Source organism: Oncorhynchus keta, chromosome 17 (genome assembly GCF_023373465.1).
Source record: "Oncorhynchus keta strain PuntledgeMale-10-30-2019 chromosome 17, Oket_V2, whole genome shotgun sequence".
Lineage (NCBI taxonomy): Eukaryota > Metazoa > Chordata > Actinopteri > Salmoniformes > Salmonidae > Oncorhynchus > Oncorhynchus keta.
This window is the reverse complement of record NC_068437.1, coordinates 20,246,504-20,269,790: the sequence shown is the minus strand read 5'-3', so window position 1 is coordinate 20,269,790 and position 23,287 is coordinate 20,246,504. Positions and strand designations below refer to the sequence as shown.

At 43.1% G+C, this 23,287-nt stretch overlaps 1 protein-coding gene across 3 annotated transcripts in view; it reads right to left on the bottom strand.

The window, feature by feature from the left end:
• Positions 1 to 4,975: 4,975 nt before the first annotated feature.
• Positions 4,976 to 23,287, bottom strand: part of LOC118396563 (NEDD4-like E3 ubiquitin-protein ligase WWP2) — a 46,992-nt gene continuing 28,680 nt past the window's right edge. For 2 of the 3 annotated variants that reach the window (XM_035790830.2, XM_035790832.2), the window contains 14 exons: positions 20,021 to 20,078; positions 15,303 to 15,384; positions 14,332 to 14,460; positions 13,152 to 13,230; positions 12,932 to 13,003; positions 12,638 to 12,726; positions 11,229 to 11,388; positions 7,964 to 8,097; positions 7,670 to 7,810; positions 7,370 to 7,490; positions 7,106 to 7,210; positions 6,908 to 7,004; positions 5,824 to 5,896; positions 4,976 to 5,671 (listed from right to left, as the gene is read on the bottom strand). In XM_035790830.2, the coding sequence (XP_035646723.1) occupies positions 5,572 to 5,671; positions 5,824 to 5,896; positions 6,908 to 7,004; positions 7,106 to 7,210; positions 7,370 to 7,490; positions 7,670 to 7,810; positions 7,964 to 8,097; positions 11,229 to 11,388; positions 12,638 to 12,726; positions 12,932 to 13,003; positions 13,152 to 13,230; positions 14,332 to 14,460; positions 15,303 to 15,384; positions 20,021 to 20,078 (1,440 nt within the window). In that variant the 3' untranslated portion in view covers positions 4,976 to 5,571. The remainder of the gene's footprint in view (positions 5,672 to 5,823; positions 5,897 to 6,907; positions 7,005 to 7,105; positions 7,211 to 7,369; positions 7,491 to 7,669; positions 7,811 to 7,963; positions 8,098 to 11,228; positions 11,389 to 12,637; positions 12,727 to 12,931; positions 13,004 to 13,151; positions 13,231 to 14,331; positions 14,461 to 15,302; positions 15,385 to 20,020; positions 20,079 to 23,287) is intronic. The other variant, XM_035790833.2, reaches the window with a different exon arrangement.

Sequence of the window (23,287 nt, the reverse complement as noted above, 5' to 3'; positions counted from 1 at the left end):
GTAGAAGACAAGGTGAGCGCTACCATCAGTCCTGTGTCATGCCAACAGTAAAGCATCCTGAGACCATGCTTCTCAGCCAAGGGAGTGGGCTCACTCACAATTTTGCCTAAGAACACAGCCATGAATAAAGAATGGTACCAACACATCCTCAGAGAGCAACTTCACCCAAACATCCAGGAACAGTTTGGTGACGAACAATGCCTTTTCCACACGTTCTCATTTACAGCAACAACCTGGGGAATGGTTACAGGGGAGAGGACGGGGATGAATGAGCCAATTGTAAACTGGGGTTTATTGGTTGACCATGATGGTTTGAGGGCCAGATTGGGAATTTAGCCAGGACACTGGGGTTAACACCCCTACACTTACAATAAGTGCCAGGGGATCTTTAATGACCTCAGAGAGTCACGACACCCGTTTAACGTCCCATCCGAAAGACAGCACCCTACACAGGGTAGTGTCTCCAATCACTGCCCTGGGGCATTGGGATATTATTATTATTATATATTTATTTTATATTTAGACCAGAGGAAATAGTGCCTCCTACTGGCCCTCCAACACCACTTCCAGCAGCATCTGGTCTCCCATCCAGGGACTGACCAGGACCAACCCTGCTTAGCTTCAGAAGCAAGACAGCAGTGGTATGCAGGGTGGTATGCTGCCAGCTAATAAAATAGATTTACTGGATTTAGATCCATCATTGAAGTGTGTAACACTAGATAGCAAGCTGTCATGGTCAAAACATATAGACGGGTTGCTAAAATGGTTAGAGATCTGTCCGTGATAAATCGTTGCTCTGCCTTCTCGACATCTCAATCGACCAGACAGGTCCGACAGGACCTAGTTTTGTCGCAACTGGACTACTGCGCAGCTGTGTGGTCATGTGCAACAAAGAAGGCCATAAGTAAATTGCAGTTGGTCCAGAACAAAGCAGCACATATCGCACTTAGATGTAGACGGAGGGAAAGTGTCAGTAACAGGCATATCAGTCTCTCCTGGCTCAAAGTTTGAGAGATTGACTGCAATCACTATTGGTCTTGGTGCAAGGTATTGATGTGTTGAAGGTACCAAACTGTCTGTTCAAGCAGTTGGCACACAGTTCGGACATTCATCGGTAAAACACAAGACATGCAACCAGAGGTCACTTCACAGTCCCCAGGTCCAGAACAAAGGCTAGGAAACTGACAGTATTAAATAAAGCCATGACTACATGTAAAATCTCTGCCACCCCAGGTAACTCAAGCTAGCAATAAAACCAGTAAAAAAATACAAGATAAAATATCATCTTACTGCACAAATGGGACTGTGAAGATATATTGTACTTATATTGTATTGTAATTTGCACTGTACTATATATTAGACCTAGATAGTGTATGTACTGATATACAGTGCCTTGCGAAAGTATTCGGTCCCCTTGAACTTTGCGACCTTTTGCCACATTTCAGGCTTCAAACATAAAGATATAAAACTGTATTTTTTGTGAAGAATCGACAACAAGTGGGACACAATCATGAAGTGGAACGACATTTATTGGATATTTCAAACTTTTTTAACAAATCAAAAACTGAAAAATTGGGCATGCAAAATTATTCAGCCCCCTTAAGTTAATACTTTGTTGCGCCATCTTTTGCTGCGATTACAGCTGTAAGTCGCTTGGGGTATGTCTCTATCAGTTATGCACATCGAGAGACTGACATTTTTTCCCATTCCTCCTTGCAAAACAGCTCGAGCTCAGTGAGGTTGGATGGAGAGCATTTGCGAACAGCAGTTTTCAGTTCTTTCCACAGATTCTCGATTGGATTCAGGTCTGGACTTTGACTTGGCCATTCTAACACCTGGATATTTTTATTTTTGAACCATTCCATTGTAGATTTTGCTTTATGTTTTGGATCATTGTCTTGTTGGAAGACAAATCTCCGTCCCAGTCTCAGGTCTTTTGCAGACTCCATCAGGTTTTCTTCCAGAATGGTCCTGTATTTGGCTCCATCCATCTTCCCATCAAATTTAACCATCTTCCCTGTCCCTGCTGAAGAAAAGCAGGCCCAAACCATGATGCTGTCACCACCATGTTTGACAGTGGGGATGGTGTGTTCAGGGTGATGAGCTGTGTTGCTTTTACGCCAAACATAACGTTTTGCATTGTTGCCAAAAAGTTCAATTTTGGTTTCATCTGACCAGAGCACCTTCTTCCACATGTTTGGTGTGTCTGCTAGGTGGCTTGTGGCAAACTTTAAACAACAGTTTTTATGGATATCTTTAAGAAATGGCTTTCTTCTTGCCACTCTTCCATAAAGGCCAGATTTGTGCAATATACGACTGATTGTTGTCCTATGGACAGAGTCTCCCACCTCAGCTGTAGATCTCTGCAGTTCATCCAGAGTGATCATGGGCCTCTTGGCTGCATCTCTGATCAGTCTTCTCCTTGTATGAGCTGAAAGTTTAGAGGGACGGCCAGGTCTTGGTAGATTTGCAGTGGTCTGACACTCCTTCCATTTCAATATTATCGCTTGCACAGTGCTCCTTGGGATGTTTAAAGCTTGGGAAATCTTTTTGTATCCAAATCCGGCTTTAAACTTCTTCACAACAGTATCTTGGACCTGCCTGGTGTGTTCCTTGTTCTTCATGATGCTCTCTGCGCTTTTAACGGACCTCTGAGGCTATCACAGTGCAGGTGCATTTATACGGAGACTTGATTACACACAGGTGGATTGTATTTATCATCATTAGTCATTTAGGTCAACATTGGATCATTCAGAGATCCTCACTGAACTTCTGGAGAGAGTTTGCTGCACTGAAAGTAAAGGGGCTGAATAATTTTACACGCCCAATTTTTCAGTTTTTAATTTGTTAAAAAAGTTTGAAATATCCAATAAATGTCTTTCCACTTCATGATTGTGTCCCACTTATTGTTGATTCTTCACAAAAAAAAAAGTTTTATATCTTTATGTTTGAAGCCTGAAATGTGGCAAAAGGTCGCAAAGTTCAAGGGGGCCGAATACTTTCGCAAGGCAGTGTATAGGCTATATGTGGCATTTGGAATGTATGTATTTAAGTCATTGGCTGGCAAACCTACTTATCTGACCTAGCTATGCTCTCTGCTGTCTTTTGAAGCCCATGACCTTCATTTTATTGACATTTAGGTTATTTTCCTGGCATCATGTCAGGGCACTCATCTCCTCCCTGTAGGCTGTCTCATTGTTGTTGGTAATCAGGCCTACCACTGTTGTTGTCTGCAAACTTGATGATCGAGTTAGAGGCATGCGTGGCCACGCAGTCATGGGTGAATAGGGAATACAGCAGGGGGCTGACCACACACCCTTGTGAGACCACCGTGGATCAGCATAGTGGAGGTGTTGTTGCCTACCTTCACCACTTGAGGTCGGCCCATCAGGAAGTCCGGGACCCAGTTGCACAAGGTGCGATTCTGACACAGGGCCAATAGCGGTGCATGGTTAAAATCAGTAGGGAAGCCAAGCCAGAAAAAACACCATGATATATAGGCCTAAGGCCAAGACAATAAGACACAGTTGCAGAATAAATTCAACCACAACCTTTGTTTCATTACAAAACCGGAGAGCAACAGCTGTCCGGGGAAGTCCACAAACCATATTGCATTTAACAAACAGTTACATGACCTACAGCATGGTCAAGCAAGTTAAAATTTCCAACATTTTCAGACTACTAAACAAATATTGATTTTGAACCATGGATTGTTACTGTAAGTCGTAAAGAAAACAGGCGTTGCCTCCAGTTTTGTAGCACAATTTCAACATAATCTAATCACCTAAGCTTAGTCTTATACAATGACAATTCAAAAATATCCAAAGCTAATCTAAATATGGTATGGCTGTCCATGGTACTGATTTATGTGTGTGTGTGTGCATGCAATTATAAAAAAACATGTTGACTCACTACTTGTAGAAATGCCAATGCCATCCTACTATTTCATGTTGCCTAAATGGTCTATGACCCTGTCATACACACTTAATTTTTGTTGTCCTAGGCTACCTTGCTAAAATTGCTTCCTTTCATGGGCAACGATGCGCCAGCTAGTTAACATTAGCCGTTACTCCATCTAGCTGTGTTGAACTTCCATCCTCTCAGGCCAGGGACAATATATGGTTGGATCCGAATCACCGTTATAATGATTGGCCAGCATGGAGAATGGAGTAAAACCACAAGTCCAAATCCCTATCTCCATCCATGGCAAATTTAGGAAAGGGACGATTTTAGCTAGCTAGGTAGCCACCGGAGGACAACGACACAACAATTCAAGTTCTGTCAATGACGTTTGACTTCTAACGTGATGTGATTGGTGTGAAGCCAAATGCAAACTGGCTTCCCTTTAAGCTTTTTTTTGAGTGTGCCAGAACCTTTCACAACTGAGCTCACTCGCTTTAGCTCAACGCTGATTGGCTATTATTTTATTTTTTAAATTATCAAGGGAGGCCAAATGCTCACTGGCTTTCCTTGCATTCAATGCTACAGGTGGCAACAATGTCATACTCTTTTTGACCAGACAGCACAGATGGGCTACACACAGACACTGAGGGGCGCTGTTTAGTTTGCTTGGATGCTTTCTCCGGTGAGATACCATGCGCCTCTTGCGAACTGAAGGAAATGTATGAAACACAGAACGACAAAATATACATTTTTTTTCTTTATAATTTTTTGTGGGAAGTCTGGCTTCCCTTGGCATCCATGAATACACACCACTTCCCAGGGCCCCAAGCTTAGTGATGAGGTTTGAAGGGCACGATGGTGTTGACGGCTGAGCTTTAGTCGATGGAAAGCATTCTTACATAGGTATTCCTCCTGTTAAGATGGGATAGGGCAGTGCGCAGTGCAATGGCGATTGCGCCATCATGTATATCACTTGCTTCCATTGTCATTGTCTCCTGTCAGTATCAGCAGTTGAAAACAATTAACCAAGACTCTGAAAAAATGTGATTTCTTACCATCACAATCAACCCACTAAGATTTGAGTCATTTATTTGAGCTATGTACAGGTAATGCTGAATTTCACAATGAACAAAAAATAAATAAAATCACATTTCACCAATCAATCCTCTTAAGAGGTCACTAATTATAACCTCTTTCTCTCTTCCATTCACATAGACTTCTTTTTAAAATGTTCATTTATCTTCAAAAGATATATAGTTGCTGTAGCTGTGCTGTCGTTGCGATTTGCAGTTGATATAATTATTTGAAGACATTATCCTTTATGTTTTTTGGTGTGTCTCTAGATCCAGTGGGTGGGGTCTTCGGTCAGGAGAGGGGGTTTATGGTCATATAATATAACACTAACCTGTCTGGACCAGCACCTTTTCCCTACTGGTTCCCTTGTACCCCCCAGCATCCTCCACAGCCTAGTATGATAGATACAGGTGGGCACCCACAGTCCTATGGTTCTCTATGGTCTCCCAACCACACATGATCTGGAAGTGGGGTCTAGATGATTGGAGAGTTCATATCCCTATGATTGACAAAAAAAACTATTTGAATGAATGACTCTTCTTTCTCTATCCACCTTCCCTCACTCATAATGTGATTATTATTATTTTTTCTCCCTTATTCCTGCCCGAATCCTTCTGTCTCCTCGATGGCAAACATAAGTTTCTCTTTCAGTTGCTCCAGGCTCCTGTAGGGTGGCAGGTCCAGACGATTGAAGCTGTGCGAGTGTTCGAGATTAAAATAAAATTGACAGTGAGGGATACATTTGTGGTTAGCAGGGGTACATTCATAGATACAAAAGTAATGGACATGGTCATGGGAAAGAAAAATCAACTTTGGCAGAGGAATTTAGGAAAATGTCAGTCTCACCAGGTGTGACTTCTTGGAAGCCAAGTCTCCTTCCCCACCTTGTCTATACAGAATTTTTGCGGTCCATTACTCCCTAAGGGAAAGAGAGACCATGTAAGATTATTGGGCAGGGAATTACATTTCTGTCAAAAGACATTTGACAGTAAATGTGGTTATTGTATTAAGATAAAGTTATTTGCCAATTGTACACAACGTCCAAACCAAAATTTGACTTCAGCTTTATTTCAACCCCTCTGAGAGACACACATATTTATACACGTTAGAGAGGTTGGAGCTGCCACACAGTGCCCGTGGAGCAGTTGTTGTGGGTGGTTATGTGCATTGCTCAAGGGCACAACGGCAGGCAATGAAGAATTCAATAAATACATGTTTTCTTTGAATAAAGATTAGCTAAAGTGCACCATTTCTGCATTTTGACATGTCCCTTTGTGCAACCCATGGTTCCAGGAAGATTTTAACCTACTTGACCCCAAAATGTCTCCAAGTTCTCACCATCATTGTAAAGGTTTAGTTATTTTGTTGCTTTGGCAAAGTCATTTCTGAAGATTAAATTAATAACAATGTGATTAGTGATTGATTCAATGACAAAAATAACAAGTCTCTCATTTTAAGGTCAACCCTGTTACTTGATCTGAACTGTTGTTTTAATATGAAAAATATATTTTTTAAAATATTTTTTTCAAAAGAAACAGTGAACAACTGATTCTCTTTTTGACCGTTTTGTGGTGGAAGACTGAGCGGGTCGAGCATAACACATCAACCCTGTTACCCATAGATAGACAGGCTAGAAATGTTTTAACTACATACTTGTTTTTGCATCCATTGCCACTTCCTGTTGCACACAACCTACCATTCCCCCTGTCACAAGGCTGATTTAAGACTAAATTGTCAACAATGTTACTTTATTTGGCACTTAATATACACTTAGTAGAGTCATTATTTTCTTTAACCTCTTGAGAATGTTTTTTTATTAAGTTGAACATGTGCTCTATACGACAGAATGTTTAAATTAGGGGAAATAAAACAGTTTTTCCCCCACCAAGTTATACATCTGAAAAGGCACCGAATTGGTGGAGCAACCGACCTATGAGTTCAGCAAACCCTCCGACTGGCAGACGGCACGTTCCTGTGACAAACTGGAGCAGGCGGATCCGCTTCTCATTGTCCATATCCTTTACCACCTGTATAACACACAGGTAAGACAGGTAAGTCAAGGATGCACATAGTGAGATATAGACAGTCTCATATACACACAAGATGCTGTGAAGAGAGGCCACCATACCTGCCAGAACCAGTGTATCTGCTTGCTGTTCTTGGTATAGTGCCGATAGATGGTGTTCTTCTGCCAGTCACTGAGGTCTATCTCCTGCATTCCACATAGCATCAGCTGGAGGAAGGAATGAGACCGTACCATTAATCCACAGTCAAAGAGAGGGAATCTGCAACAAATAGTCCCTTCTACCAACTTATAAGACTTTGCAAAAGCTTCATAACCTGTAACACCACCCTAGCTAACCCAGCATGTTGTTGCAGACGCTTTATATACCTCCAGCTCTTTCTCATCAAAGTAGCGTAGCCACTCCAGAGGCACGACCTCATTGAAGCCATCCAAGAAGGCCTTGGTCTGCTCCTCCACACCACGCATGAACCGCCAGTCTGTCAGCAGACTGAGGAAACAGGAATGAGATATAGCATTTTCTAAGCAACAAGGGAGGATATTTATTGAAACAAGTTGAGTGTCAACATGAAACAACATTAATGCTAGTCTGTGGAGTACCAATGTCTGGTATCACAGGGATTGACAGGCATACAGACGGGAGTCAAAGTAGTGACGGAGATGGCTGACCTGATGTACTCCTCCTTGTTCTCCGAGGTGACCAGCTCATTCTCTCCATCATCCTTCAGCTGGTGGGTGGACACCTTCCCTAGAATCTCCATATCCTGAGCAAAGTACAGCTCCACTCCACACTCCTCCAGACAGTTATCTCTGTAGACATAACACACAGACCCATCATACACATAAAGCTTTAAACTACGGAATTATGTCAAACACTTCCATCTTCACATACACTGTTTGCCACAAGGGGCGACCATATTCAAACAGTCCCAAACACACATAATGAAGGGGCGGTGTACTTACTTGACCCACATGATGGAGTTGTAGAACTCAGGGTCAATAGACTCCAAGTCTTTCAGAGTGGGTTTCTTGTTGAGCATACGCTTGTAGAATGGCAGAGTGAAGCCAGTATCGATGAACTTGCCATGGTACAGGGCCTAAAAGGGAGAGGGGAGGAGAGGTTGCAATAAGTACCATACCAAAACTAAAATATACCATAAGCGTCATCCCTCCTATGGGCCAATACACACCTAGATACAGACACATACGGCTCATGTCAACACCATCATCCCATAGACCCACTCCAATAACGCTTACCGCCCCAACTGATCCACAGATGATGCAACCTCTATTGCACTCCACACTGCCCTTACCCACCTGGACAAAAGGAACACCTACGTGAGAATGCTGTTAATTGACTACAGCTCAGAGTTTAACACCATAGTGCCCTCAAAGCTCATCACTAAGCTAAGGAAGCGGAGACTGAACACCTCCCTCTGCGATTGGATCCTGGACTTCCTGACGGGCAGCCCCCAGGTGGTAAGGGTAGGCAGCAACAGATCTGCCACGCTGACCCTCAACACAGGGGCCCCTCAAGGGTGCGTGCTTAGTCCCCTCCTGTACTCCCTGTTCACGCACGATTGCACGGCCAAGCAGGAAACCATCATTAAGTTTGCCGACAACATAACGGTGGTAGGCCTGATCACGATGAGACAGCCTATAGGGAGGAGGTCAAAGACCTGGCAGTGTGGTGCCAGGACAACAACGTCTCCCTCAACGTGATCAAAGAAGATGATCGTGGACTACAGTAAAAGGAGGGGCGAGCACTCCACCATTCACATCGACGGGGCTGTAGTGGAGCAGCTCGAGAGCTTCAAGTTCCTTGGTGTCCACATCACCAACAAACTATCATGGTCCAAACACACCAGGACAGTCTTGAAGACTGCATGACAACACTTATTCCCCCTCAGGAGACTAAAAATATTTGTCATGGGTCCTCAGATCCTCTAAAGGTTCTACAGCTGCATCATCGAGAGCATCATGGTTGCATCATCACCTGGTATGGTATCTGCTCGGCATCAGACCGCAAAGTGCTACAGAGGGTAGTGTATACGGCCCAGTACATCACTGGGGCCAAGCTTCCTGCCATCCAGGACCTCTGTACCAGGCGGTATCAAAGGAAGGCCCTAAAAATGGCCAAAGACTCCAGCCACCCTAGTCATAGACCGCTTCTCTGCTACCGCACGGCAAGCGGTACCGAAGTGCCATGTCTAGGTCCAAAAGGCTCCTGAACAGCTTCTACCCCCAAGCCATAAGACTGCAGAACAGTTAATGAAATGGCTACTTGGAATATTTGTTGTTGCTGCTACTCTGTTTATTATTTATGCATTGTCACTTTACCCCTACCTACATGCACATATTACCTTGACTAACCTGTACCCCAGCACACTTGCCTCGGTACCGGTACCCCCTGTATATAACCTCGTTATTGGAATTTTAGTGCGTTACTTATTTTTACTTTCGTTTATTTTAGTTTACTTTGGGAGGGGTCAGTGTCTCCTGACCCCTCCTGTCCCAGCCTCCAGTATTTATGCTGCAGTAGTATGTGTGTCGGGGGGCTAGAGTCAGTCTGCTATATCTGGAGTATTTCTCCTGTCTTGTCCTGTGTGAATTTAAGTATGCTCTCTAATTCTCTCTTTCTTTCTTTCTCTCTCTCTCAGAGGACCTGAGCCCTAGGACCATGCCTCAGGACTACCTGGCATGATGACTCCTTGCTGTCCCCAGTCCACCTGGCCGTGCTGCTGCTCCAGTTTCAACTGTTCTGCCTGCGGCTATGGAACCCTGACCTGTTCACCGTGCTACCTGTCCCAGACCTGCTACCTGTCCCAGACCTGTACCTGTGCTACCTGTCCCAGACCTGCTGTTTTCAACTCTCTGGAGACAGCAGAAGCGGTAGAGATAATCTTAATGATCGGCTATGAAAAGCCAACTGACATTTACTCCTGAGGTGCTGACTTGTTGCACCCTCGACAACTACTGTGATTATTATTATTTGACCATGTTGGTCATTTATGAACATGTTTGCCATGTTATGTTATAATCTCCACCCGGCACAGCCAGAAGAGGACTGGCCACCCCTCATAGCCTGGTTCCTCTAGGTTTCTTCCTAGGTTCCGGCCTTTCTAGGGAGTTTTTCCTAGCCACTGTGCTTCTACACCTGCATTGCTTGCTGTTTGGGGTTTTAGGCTGGGTTTCTGTACAGCACTTTGAGATATCAGCTGATGTAAGAAGGGCTATATAAATAAATTTGATTTGATATTTATTCAATATTTTCTTAACTCTTACTTTTCTTAACTGCATTGCTGATTAAGGGCTTTAAGTTGAGGGCTATAAGTAAGCATCTCATGACACAGTCTACACCAGTTCTATTTGGCACGTGACAAATTAAATTTGATCTACTAGCCTAACCACAGTTAAGTGTTAACACACACACAAACACTTAGAGTCAGTCACAAGTCTGTCTCTGTGGAAAAGACTGATTGATTCAGTTAGTACTGAAGAGGTTGCTAAGACCCAGACTGTATAATGTAATAGCACAGAGCCCCAGTGTATATATGTCCAAAAACAACATAGACACTCTCCAATGTGTGACTCAGTCTGTTCAGTCTGCAACGTCATTACTAGCGTCATCCTCTGCTCTGAGCAACAGGACATGAAGCAGGGAAGGAGAGACGGAAAAGTGGGAGAGAGGGGAAGTGGGGAGCAGGAGGAGATGGAGGGCAGTGAAAAAGAGGAGAAAGGGAGCCCAGAAAAGAGGGAGAGAAGACATGGGCTAGATGAGACAAGCATCTTTATAAGGGGTGTTGTGTGAAGTGTGCTAGCAGACTAAATATAGACCATTATTGGCGGGTGTGGGATGTGTGTGGCAGTGAGGTCATGCTCTGGAGGAGAGGAGGGGATTGAGAGGGGGGAGCTGTTGGTTTTGGGGCCTGTAGCTTCATGATAGTGTCCCAGAGAGAGTTGGGTTTGGCAAGATGGGCGGTGGGGGAGGGGAGGGTTCTTAGTATAACAGACTTGGCTTAAGGACACACAGCTTTAGAAACGACTGACAGATGAAGAACACTCCCCCACAGACAATCATACACTGTCCTCACCACTCATGTTCCTAAAAAAAACTGTGTGCTACACATCCTCACCATATGTTCCTCAATTCTAACCATAACTATTGTTGTAGTTGACTTCGGTTGTTGCAGATCTGGGCAAAATGTGCCAATGAAGCATTGCTCACCATGGCAATGAATCGCCCTATGAAGCGGAAGTATGTGAGGTGGTCAGGGTTGATAGAGGAGGCGGGGTTGATCTGCAGACAGTAGTTATTCTTCCCAGCGTACTCAAACAGACAGTACATGGGGTTCAACACCTCATGGGACAGCAGGAAGAACCACTCTCTGTATTGGGGAGAGAAAGGGCATTACACATCTATATCTAGAGACAGAACATTGTTTTCCCTCATGGAAAAGCAGGGTGTGTACAGGCTAACTACAACCCTTTAACCCTTCTGCCTATGCTTGAGGGCTACAAATGGTTACTTTTTGCCATACCTGTTCCTTGTATTGAGTCGTGCAGAATTTTACAAAACTTCTCCTACATTACAAAACCACACAACATTTGACACCAGCAGCAAACATGACAGCACAAAAAAAGTTGCATGGTTGTTAAAATAGATGGTAAAATTTCAAAATACTTTGTCAAAATGGGGTCTGGTTTATGCACACACCTGCAACTAAAACAAGCAAAACAAAAATGTCAAATTCATAAATTATTCTACATATGGAGGTTATTCACGGTTCGGCAGTTTCAACAAAAACGTGTACTCCTGAAGAACACGTCTTGATTTTCTTCTGGTCATGACATTTCCATTTAGCATCATACTAAGTGGTGTAAATGTAGTGCAGTGTATGCTAATGAACCCCAAACAATGTTCATATTGCAACTCCATAACCAAACTCAGAAATGGCTTTCAAATGTCAATTTTCTGTCAGCAAAAAAATAAAAGAGAAGCTGCCACACTGGGGAATGGTCCAATCACTGAATTGTTGTTTCAAATCATTACATGTACACACTAAGCACATGGGCATACAGATATACATATACACAAAACACCATGAAGACAAGCAGTATAATGTGGAACATGAAATGCATGTAGAGAATGAAGCCCCGGCCACCACCAAGCCCCTGACCTTTGCCCCCACGGCTGGCCAGCTAGTCCCGGGGGTCGTACCGGGGCAGTGCAGACACCTCCAAACATCCCGTCCGTGGTTCTACCCTGTGGTAGAACAGCATGACGTAACCTACCATAGGGTAAAACCACTGGCGCGACACCAGAGACAGACACACACGCAAACACAGACCACGTGGAGGAGGAGGGGGAGGAACAAAGCCCGGGATCCCACCGCTGACATCAACCAGAAGTGGACACACACTGTCACCAGTCCCCAAACACCAAAACACACACAAACAACAGATGACAGTGCAAGAAACAGGGGCTGTGAGGGAGATGATGAACGATGGATGACGGACATTTAAGTAAGGAATACAGGGTAGACCAGGAAGACAAAGAGCTGAGGTAGTAGAAAGAAAGACAACTGTTATAAGAGGCAGCAGGCCAGACATGCAGGCAGGAAACGGTCATCTTACCTAGCAATGCCTCCATAATCAAGACCTTCCTCTCCCCTCATGATGATGTAGAGTCTTCTACGCAAATCATAGGGTTTCACATTCATGATCTGAGGAAATAGAACAAAAAACACAGGCACATACAGCACATCAGAAATAAACTTCCACCCTACGACCATATAGTAGTTGTTCAAATACAAATAGGTGGTACTAATGAATACATAACCAACTATAGCAACCCTCATGCAAGTTTAATCACGTAACATTTAGAATAGAATATCCCCAGTAGGGAAAATGACTCCATGTCATTCTTACCTGCTGAAATGAGTCTTCAAATAGAGTCTGTCTGGACACTGAGATTTTCACGTGACTGGGTAAGGCATTGGACTGGAGAGGCAGAGAGAAGTGTAAAAATCAATTTCATCAATACTAGGCAGACAAAGAGATCTCAGGTCTGAACAGTAGAAACAAACTGGGCTCGAGGTAAGAGCCTGTTTTCATAACAGAGGTCTAAGAGACGAGAGTCAGCACTTACATGGCACAGGAAGCGGAACTGGTGGTATTTCCACCTGAAGCTGCGATCATAGGCTCCAGGGGAACCACCTGTCCTCGACCTACAGAGAAACAAAATGAGCTTATTTTTTGCTGTTCCAGCAAGAAACAAAGGAAATCTCAAAGCCAGGTTTTACATTTGTACATGTCAGCGAAAGATACTGTAGCTGTACTGGGAAACGACAGGCCAATATGGCTGTCCCATGCACATATGCTTAAGAGACTGGAAAAATGGGCCTCGATATAGAGCTGAGCCCTGTTGCCGAGCTGCGCAATGAGGACTTATTCTATTGAAGTGAGGCAGTATTCTATTGAAGTGGTCAGATGTGACGTGCAGCAGGATTGAAATAACTGGGTTAAGCCCAGAAATGGAGGTATGCCTTGGTGTGCAGCTGTGTTAGTAGAAGCTACACCACTTCACTACAGACATACTGGATATGTGCCTCGTCAGCAGAGGATAAACCGAGAGGGCAAGGAAGGGGAAATATGGAGCCCGAGGGAGAGAGAGAGAGAGAGAGGGGCCTCTAATATTCGCTTATTCGCTTTGTCAAACGCTGCCAGGCACATCTTGGTTAGGAAGTTTCAGACCACAGAGGCAACCCTTTGGCTACAGATATGGACTGCAGCAGTATCAAATGTAAAACATTTAAGACAGTTTAAAAACCCTAGATGAACACTCATCTAAAAATATAACACCAAGACCTCCTTATGTTTCAACATCAGCATGAACACTTGCGCTCTCTCATACACACACATTCATACGTACACACAGACAGAGTCAGACAGCAGAGCAGTCTGCTTTGGACTTGATTTGTTGGCCCTGTTCATTTTCATTACATTCTTTTTTTGGAAGATTTCAAAATAGGGCCATGCTTTAAGGCAAGACACATATGTTCATAAGAGTGTGTGCTTACGTGTGTGTGTGTGTGTACGTACTTATAATACCCTTTCTCATATCTAGGCTAGCTATCTATGCCCAAAAGATTGTCAACGTAAATTCGGGAAAAAAAAGGAAAAGAAATCCAAACTTAAGCAGGCTATGATGAGAGAATCCCTGCACACACCATCCCTGAAGGAAAAAGCAATACGGTGCTTTTATCAGTAGATTTGATCAGAAACTGTAACTGCCCTTCTCAAAAATGGGTCTGCAGAATAATATTTACCCTGACTCAAACCCGGGACGAGGGTCTTTAAAGCTGGTGGTGCGAGAGTTGTGATCCACAAAATATCGGACTCCCTCCGTGGTGTACTTCATTTCCCAGCCAGGGGGCAGGGGGGGCTCCTGGATCATCCTGTAAGAGGGAAAGGGCAGTGAGCAGAGCCTAAACGTGAGGCTCCCCAAACGATGCACACCTGTCCCCCCCTGGCCCCAGCCCTGGCCCGGTCCCACTATCAGCTCTCCCTGACCAGGACTCAAAACCTCTGACCTCAGTGGTGATGCGTCTGAGACCACATGGATGTAGTTAAACAACATGAAAATATAAATATATGAGGAAAAATATGACTCAACTTTGCTGAGGGGGTGAATGAAGGAGTGAATTAACTAATTGATGAATGAATAAAATGCTATGACACTGTAAAATGTCCTAAAAACCCACAATGATACAATTTGGATACTTTGGCCATCCGCATTTGATGTAGTTTTGTTGTTCGATTTGATGTTAGGGGACAGCAGTATCACCCACACTAGTTCCATGGAAGATGCCCTAGGTCCCTCATTGACCAATAGCTTACAATACTAATCTAAACCCCACCCACACGGCTCAGAGATATGTTGGCTCAGAGATATGTTGACGCAGCCTTCAATTGAGGCGACATAGGACACTTCCCTATTGGCCTGTGCAGAATGATTTCAAAATATTGATCTCAATTACTGGTACATTATGTCTATGACTCTACATGATTAATTCCTATCGTTATAAGGATGTCTGATGAGTGTGCTGCATAGCGTTGGGCTCTCGAGCTACCAGTCCCTATCCTACACTAGTTAATGTAATATCAGTCAAAATAGCAATGTATGGTGGCATTTCTCTGAGACACCTGTGTGTACAAACATGAACAGACACACACACACCCACCCACCCACACGCACGCGCACACACTTTCACAGTGGAGCAAAGACAGATTGGCTTACCCTTGGGTTCTTGGGTCCTCCCACTGTGTGGTCCGTGTGTTGTGGTTGACAAAATACACCCTCCCATTGTCCTGCCGTTTCTCTACAGGGACCAAGAGAAGTGACTACAGTTAACAACAGGATAGATCAACAGTTTACTATTTGGTTTCAGTACAGAGTGACTGTGTGGGGATATGTGAAGGTCAACCGCAGTAGACGTTGAATTGTTGGGAGGAAAGAGAAAAAAGGATGGCTGAATCTGGCAAAGCTGACTGAAAACTGACGTGTCGGTGTGGCATTTCACTCGAGCTTGTTCCAAAATCCCTTCCTACAATCCACCTCAGACAGAATGTTACAGAGGTGTAAAAGGCAAAAAACTAAACCGAGGGAGAGCAGGAAAAAGACAATTTGCTGACTATTTTCTATTTCTAGCAGTCGGAGTCCTACAATGACTACATGGTTACAATGACTACATGGAAGATAATAACATGGCTACGCGGAAGAGTATAACATGGCTACGCGGAAGAGTATAACATGGCTACGCGGAAGAGTATAACATGGCTACGCGGAAGAGTATAACATGGCTACGCGGAAGAGTATAACATGGCTACGCGGAAGAGTATAACATGGCTACGCGGAAGAGTATAACATGGCTACGCGGAAGAGTATAACATGGCTACGCGGAAGAGTATAACATGGCTACGCGGAAGAGTATAACATGGTTACATGGAAGAGAATAACATGGTTACATGGAAAATAACAACATGGCTACATGGAAAATAATAACATGGCTACATGGAAAATAACAACATGGCTACATGGAAAATAATAACATGGCTACATGGAAAATAATAACATGGCTACATGGAAAATAACAACATGGCTACATGGAAAATAATAACATGGCTACATGGAAAATAATAACATGGCTACATGGAAACAATGACTACATGGAATTTAATAACATGGCTACATGGAAAATAATAACATGGCTACGTGGAAGAGAGTAACATGGTTACATGGAAGAGTATAACATGGCGACATGGAAGAGTATAACATGGCTACATGGAAAATAATAACATGGCTACATGGAAAATAACAACATGGCTACATGGAAAATAATAACATGGCTACATGGAAAATAACAACATGGCTACATGGAAAATAATAACATGGCTACATGGAAAATAACAACATGGCTACATGGAAAATAATAACATGGCTACATGGAAAATAACAACATGGCTACATGGAAAATAATAACATGGCTACATGGAAAATAATAACATGGCGACATGGAAGAGAATAACATGGCTACATGGAAAATAACAACATGGCTACATGGAAAATAACAACATGGCTACATGGAAAATAACAACATGGCTACATGGAAACAATGACTACATGGAATTTAATAACATGGCTACATGGAAAATAATAACATGGCTACGTGGAAGAGAGTAACATGGCTACGTGGAAGAGAGTAACATGGCTACGTGGAAGATAATAACATGGCTACGTGGAAGATAATAACATGGCTACGTGGAAGATAATAACATGGCTACGTGGAAGATAATAACATGACTACGTGGAAGATAATAACATGACTACGTGGAAGATAATAACATGGCTACGTGGAAGATAATAACATGGCTACGTGGAAGAGAATAACATGGCTACGTGGAAGAGAATAACATGGCTACGTGGAAGATAATAACATGACTATGTGGAAGATAATAACATGGCTACGTGGAAGATAATAACATGGCTACGTGGAAGAGAATAACATGACTACGTGGAAGATAATAACATGGCTACGTGGAAACAATGCCTACATGGAAGATAATAACATGGCTACGTGGAAGATAATAACATGGCTACGTGGAAGATAATAACATGGCTACGTGGAAGAGAATAACATGGCTACGTGGAAGAGAATAACATGACTACGTGGAAGAGAATAACATGACTACGTGGAAGAGAATAACATGACTACGTGGAAGATAACATGACTACATGGAAGATAACATGGCTACGTGGAAGAGAATAACATGACTACGTGGAAGATAATAACATGGCTACGTGGAAGAGAATAACATGGCTACGTGGAAGAGAATAACATGACTACATGGAAGATAATAACATGACTACATGGAAGATAATAACATGGCTACGTGGAAGAGAATAACATGGCTACGCGGAAGATAATAACATGGCTACGTGGAAGATAATAACATGACTACGTGGAAGATAATAACATGGCTACGTGGAAGAGAATAACATGGCTACGCGGAAGATAATAACATGGCTACGTGGAAGATAATAACATGGCTACGTGGAAGAGAATAACATGACTACGTGGAAGATAATAACATGGCTACGTGGAAGAGAATAACATGACTACGTGGAAGATAATAACATGACTACGTGGAAGATAATAACATAACTACGTGGAAGATAATAACATGACTACGTGGAAGATAATAACATGGCTACGTTGAAGATAATAACATGACTACGTGGAAACAATGACTACGTGGAAGATAATAACATGGCTACGCGGAAGATAATAACATGGCTACGCGGAAGATAATAACATGGCTACGTGGAAGATAATAACATGACTACGTGGAAGATAATAACATGGCTACGTGGAAGATAATAACATGACTACATGGAAACAATGACTACGTGGAAGAGAATAACATGGCTACGTGGAAGATAATAACATGGCTACGTGGAAGAGAATAACATGGCTACGTGGAAGATAATAACATGGCTACGTGGAAGATAATAACATGGCTACGTGGACGATAATAACATGACTACATGGAAACAATGACTACATGGAAGATAATACCATGGCTATGTGGAAACAATGCCTACATGGAAGAGAATAACATGGCTACGTGGAAGATAATAACATGGCTACACGGAAGATAATAACATGGCTACGTGGAAGATAGCCATGTTATCGTCCACGTAGCCATGTTATCGTCCACGTAGCCATGTTATGTGGACGATAATAACATGACTACATGGAAACAATGACTACATGGAAGATAATAACATGGCTTTGTAGAAGATAATAACATGGCTACATGGAAGATAATAACATGGCTACGCGGAAGAGAATAACATGGCTACGCGGAAGAGAATAACATTGCTACGTGGAAAATAATAACATGGCTACATGGAAACAATGACTACATGGAAGATAATAACATGGCTACATGGAAGATAATAACATGGCTACGCGTAAGATAATAACATGGCTACATGGAAGATAATAACATGGCTACGTGGAAGATAATAACATGGCTACGTGGAAGATAATAACATGGCTACATGGAAGATAATAACATGGCTACATGGAAGATAATAACATGGCTACGTGGAAGAGAATAACATGGCTACATGGAAGATAATAACATGGCTACATGGAAGATAACAACATGGCTACATGGAAGATAATACCATGGCAACCATGTCAACTTCCTCCACCAAGAATGTGTGTTGGGTGCGTTGATACCTTCAACTTTGTGCATCCCTGTGCTGCTTCTGTCCCGACCCGCTGATTTTGTGACCATAGTTGGGTGCCCCCTCCACCCCCACCACTCTCTCTCTGACATCTTGTTCTCATTAGCAGATGTGTGTGGAGGGCGCAGGAACAGTAGTGCTCACGCTGCAACTCTTACTAGGCTGCTAATTTCCCCCCTCTCCTTCACTTAACCCCCTCTATTCCACTAGCCCTCCTTTATTTGACTGTTCCCGCGCTTGGTAAAGTCTTTCTCTCCTTTCTTTTTCCTGTAAAGAATTTCTTTCAATACATCCCCTCTTCAACGCCCCAAAGAAAGAAGGCATTTACAGATGACACAGAAATGCATGAAAAAAGGAAATTCATCCAAATTAAAGTCCAATGTATAATTGAGGCTTTTGCTTGGGATGCCGCAACATGTTGAAAACACATCATGGTTAGAAAATATGAGTGTGCACGTGGGTGAGCGCGACTAAGTATGTGAAAATGTGAGGTGGAGAGAAAAAATGCCAATGACCATTAATTCTGAGTGATGGAGTTTGTGTGTACACCCTGTATAAATGTGTTGGTGGGAATGTTGGTCGAATACGCGCTTTTGAGAATATGAATGAATATACGAACGCATAAGAACAGAGCGCCATAGGAATATACGAGTAGAGCACAAAACGGCCATACAAGTATAACAACCAATTCCTTGAGATTACACTTGAACCAACAACTAATCAATAATATAAGGGAAAAGACTGAAATCCACAACAACAATTCAATCAAATCATATTTTGTTGACCAATAACTAATTGGAAGATGAGTTTGGCTGAATGTAAGAATAAAAGGATCTTCTGTATGAGCTTATTTGATTAAGGACAAGGCTGTATATCACAATGTTTACAAGATTTACCAAACAATAGATGTGGGCCAACAGTACTGTGTGTCTGTGTGAGAGTGTACGCGTGAGAAAAACACACAAACCAGCTCTCCCCCCTCAACACAAAAACAAAGTCCTGTGCCCTTGAAAGCCTCAGAACCCACTCTCATAACAACCAGTGCAGGTGTCGATGCCCCTCTTCAGCATCACTGGACTCAATAGCATCTCCATTTACTCATCAGTGCGGTCTCATGTCCTGGGACCACTGGGGGCCGCTGATTACTAATAGTCTTAGTGTGGTGAGAAGATATAGGTGTACGTGGAGGGAACACTTACCCCATCCTGGAGGGAGCGCGCCGAGAGGGTCATTTTCCACAGCAGGAACACCAGACGACTGAGGGAGAGAGAGAGAGAGAGAGAGAGAGAGAATACGTTTCCAATTAGGACACTTTCCACCTTCTTCCACCTTTGTCTTCTTCTCACACTCGCTTCATGGCAGCAGCTCTGTGTGAAATTCTTCTGTCCGTCCACACAGCTCCCATCTCAGTTCACACACTGGTGTGAGGTAGAAAAAAAACTAAACATACAGGGGGGAAAGAAAGAATGCAGAAAATGCCTCAAAAAGCACACAGTTTAACAGCCTGAATCTGGTGGAGCAGGAGAAGGCAGAGGGGTACCCCAGAGAGGGGTACCCCAGAAGGCTGAGGTGGCTTCTCTCATGCAGCTGGAACAGGAGACTGACAGAGAGGCTCAGACGCAGCTCGTATGCCTTCCAAAAACGACCCGCTCAGGATAGAAAAAAACATGCTGTTCCAATGAGCTCACTGGCTGGCTTCAAGCCCCACCCTGTCTCCTGCCCCCCTGGCATCCCTCCCTACCCCACCCATCTGCAGAGGTCCTCCTCTTCTAGATGTGCTGTGAAAGTAAGCAGGGAGGCGCGATGTCTGAGCCAACTTAGAGAACATTCATCCATTTTCCAGACTGCCCACCCCCTCATGACAAAAGCACCTTTATTCACCCAGCCCTGGAACCAGTGTGGTTTATTCAGCCTGTGCATACAGAGAAAGAGAGAGTGTGTGTGTGCATGCGGCACTGTATGGAAAATGTGTATAGCAAATACTAATTGAATGAGTATGACCTTGTGTGTGTGTGTGTGTGTGTGTGTGTGTGTGTGTGTGTGTGTGTGTACATTTGCCTCCAAGTAGAAATTAAATTTTTAAGATGTTTGAGAGGAGTTAGTGCCCATACTGTTGGTTTCATGACTATGAGAGTTGTAGTTGTGGATGAAAAATTCCAGAGCAAATCTAATTCATTCATTCTCCTCACCTCAGAAGGTCTTCAATTTCTTCATATAATGAAACAAAACGTACCTCACAACAGCCCATGTGTCACTGAACACACAACTTCACCCAGCATTTCCCCAGAATATTCATACTGTGCCCATTCATGAGAATTAACTAGGGCCGGGACGGCAAGGAAACAAAACATGAAGCGGATTTAACTTCTTTAGGAAAACAGCACTAATGTTGGAAACAAACAACATTATGTTGCAGAGTATATGTGAGCGGAGATGGCGCGGAAAGAGGAGCGGCACAAGGAGTGGATCGTGCCAAATTTGATTGAAGCGCGGAGCGAGTTTCCTCAATGGCTGGAGAGTCGGCCTTCTCGCCCGCTCCAGAATGTATTTGCAGTCTACTTGTGTGCTGCTTAGTGCTGGGCAATTAGTTATTTTTGAAGTTGATTCGGTTTCGGTTTGATTATTTATTTATGTATTTTATTATTATTTTATTTCTCTGATTTCGGTTTAAATTATTTGGGTTGAATACACAGAATAAAACAATTAATCAAAGTCCCATGATGGTAGTGACTGCCCATTAATGCTTATCAATTATTAACCATGTATTCACATTAGTTTAACAAAATATTTTGGTTGTTTTGTATATTACATTTGTTTTATCTGATAACTTTATAATTTAATTCCAAGTCATCATCTCATCTCTATAGAGCTGCTGCTGACAAAAATCACTATATTGTAGTTCTTCAAAGTAAATAAGGCATACTTTTATGCCTGCTGAATACCAACTATCAATCACTTAGATCATGTATTTTCAAGTAGATATCTAGCGAAGCAACAGCTGCTTTCTATATCCCCTCACGATCAGGCATTCTTCTGCCTCTTCTGTAGCAGGTGTAAAAGAAACACAGGACTAGTAGATGTGCAATGGATTATGGTCATTGCAGTTAATTACCACATTCAATACACTAAACTATGGAGATTATTGGCCTCTTGTAAACTACAACTACAGTGCATTTGGAAAGTATTCAGACCTAGACTTTTTCCACAATTTGTTACATTACAGCCTTATTCTAAAATGGATTAAATAAAATAACATCAACCTACACTCAATACCATAACATTTTTTGCAAATTAACAAAAAAAGTACCACTGAAATACCTTATTTACATAAGTATTCAGACCCTCTGCTATGAGACTCGAAGTTGAGGTCAGGTGCATCCTGTTTCCACTGATCATCCTTGAGATGTTTCTCCAACTTGGAGTCCACCTGAGGTTAATTCAATTGATTGGACATGATTTGGAAAGGCACACACCCGTCTATATAAGGGCCTACAGTTGACAGTGCCTGTCAGAGCAAAAACCGAGCTCCGAGACAGGATTGTGTCAAAAAAATGTCTGCAGCCTTGAAAGTCCCCAAGAACACAATGGTCTCCATCATTCTCAAATGGAAGAAGTTTGGAACCCCCAAGACTCTTCCTAGAGCTGACTGCCCAGCCAAACTGAGCAATCGTGGGAGAAGGGCCTTGGTCAGGGTGGTGACCAAGAACCCAATGGTCACTCTGACAGAGCTCCAGAGTTCCTCTGTGGAGATGGGAGAACCTTCCAGAAGGAGAACATCCTCTGCAGCACACCACCAAATCAGGCCTTTATGGTAGAATGGCCAGATGGAAGCCACTCCTCAGTAAAAGGCACATTACCTCACGCTTGGAGTTTGCCAAAATGCACTTAAAAGGACTCTCAGAACATGATAAACAATATTCTCTGTTCTGATGAAACCAAGATTGATCTCTTTGACCTGAATACCAAGTGTCACATCTGGAGGAAACCTGGCACCATCCCTACGGTGAAGCATGGTGGCAGCATCATGCTGTGGGGATATTTTTTAGTGGCAGGGACTGGGAGACGAGTCAGGATTGAGGGAAAGATGAAGAACAAAGTACAGAGATATCCTTGATGAAAAAATGCTCCAGAGTGATCAGGAACTCAGATTGGGGAGAAGGTTCACCTTCCAACAGGACAACGATCCTAAGCACACAGCCAAGACAACACAGGAGCGACTTCGAACCCGATCAAACATCTCCGGAGAGACCTGAAATAAGCTGTGTAGCGACGCTCCCCATCCAACCTGACAGAGCTTGAGAGGATCTGCAGAGAAGAATGGGAGAAACTCCTCAAATACAGGTCTGCCGAGCTTGTAGCGTCATACCCAATAAAACTTGAGGCTGTAATCGCTGCCAAAGGTGCTTCAACAAAGTACTGAGTAAAAGGGTCTGAATACTTATGTAAATGTGATATTTCTGGTTTTT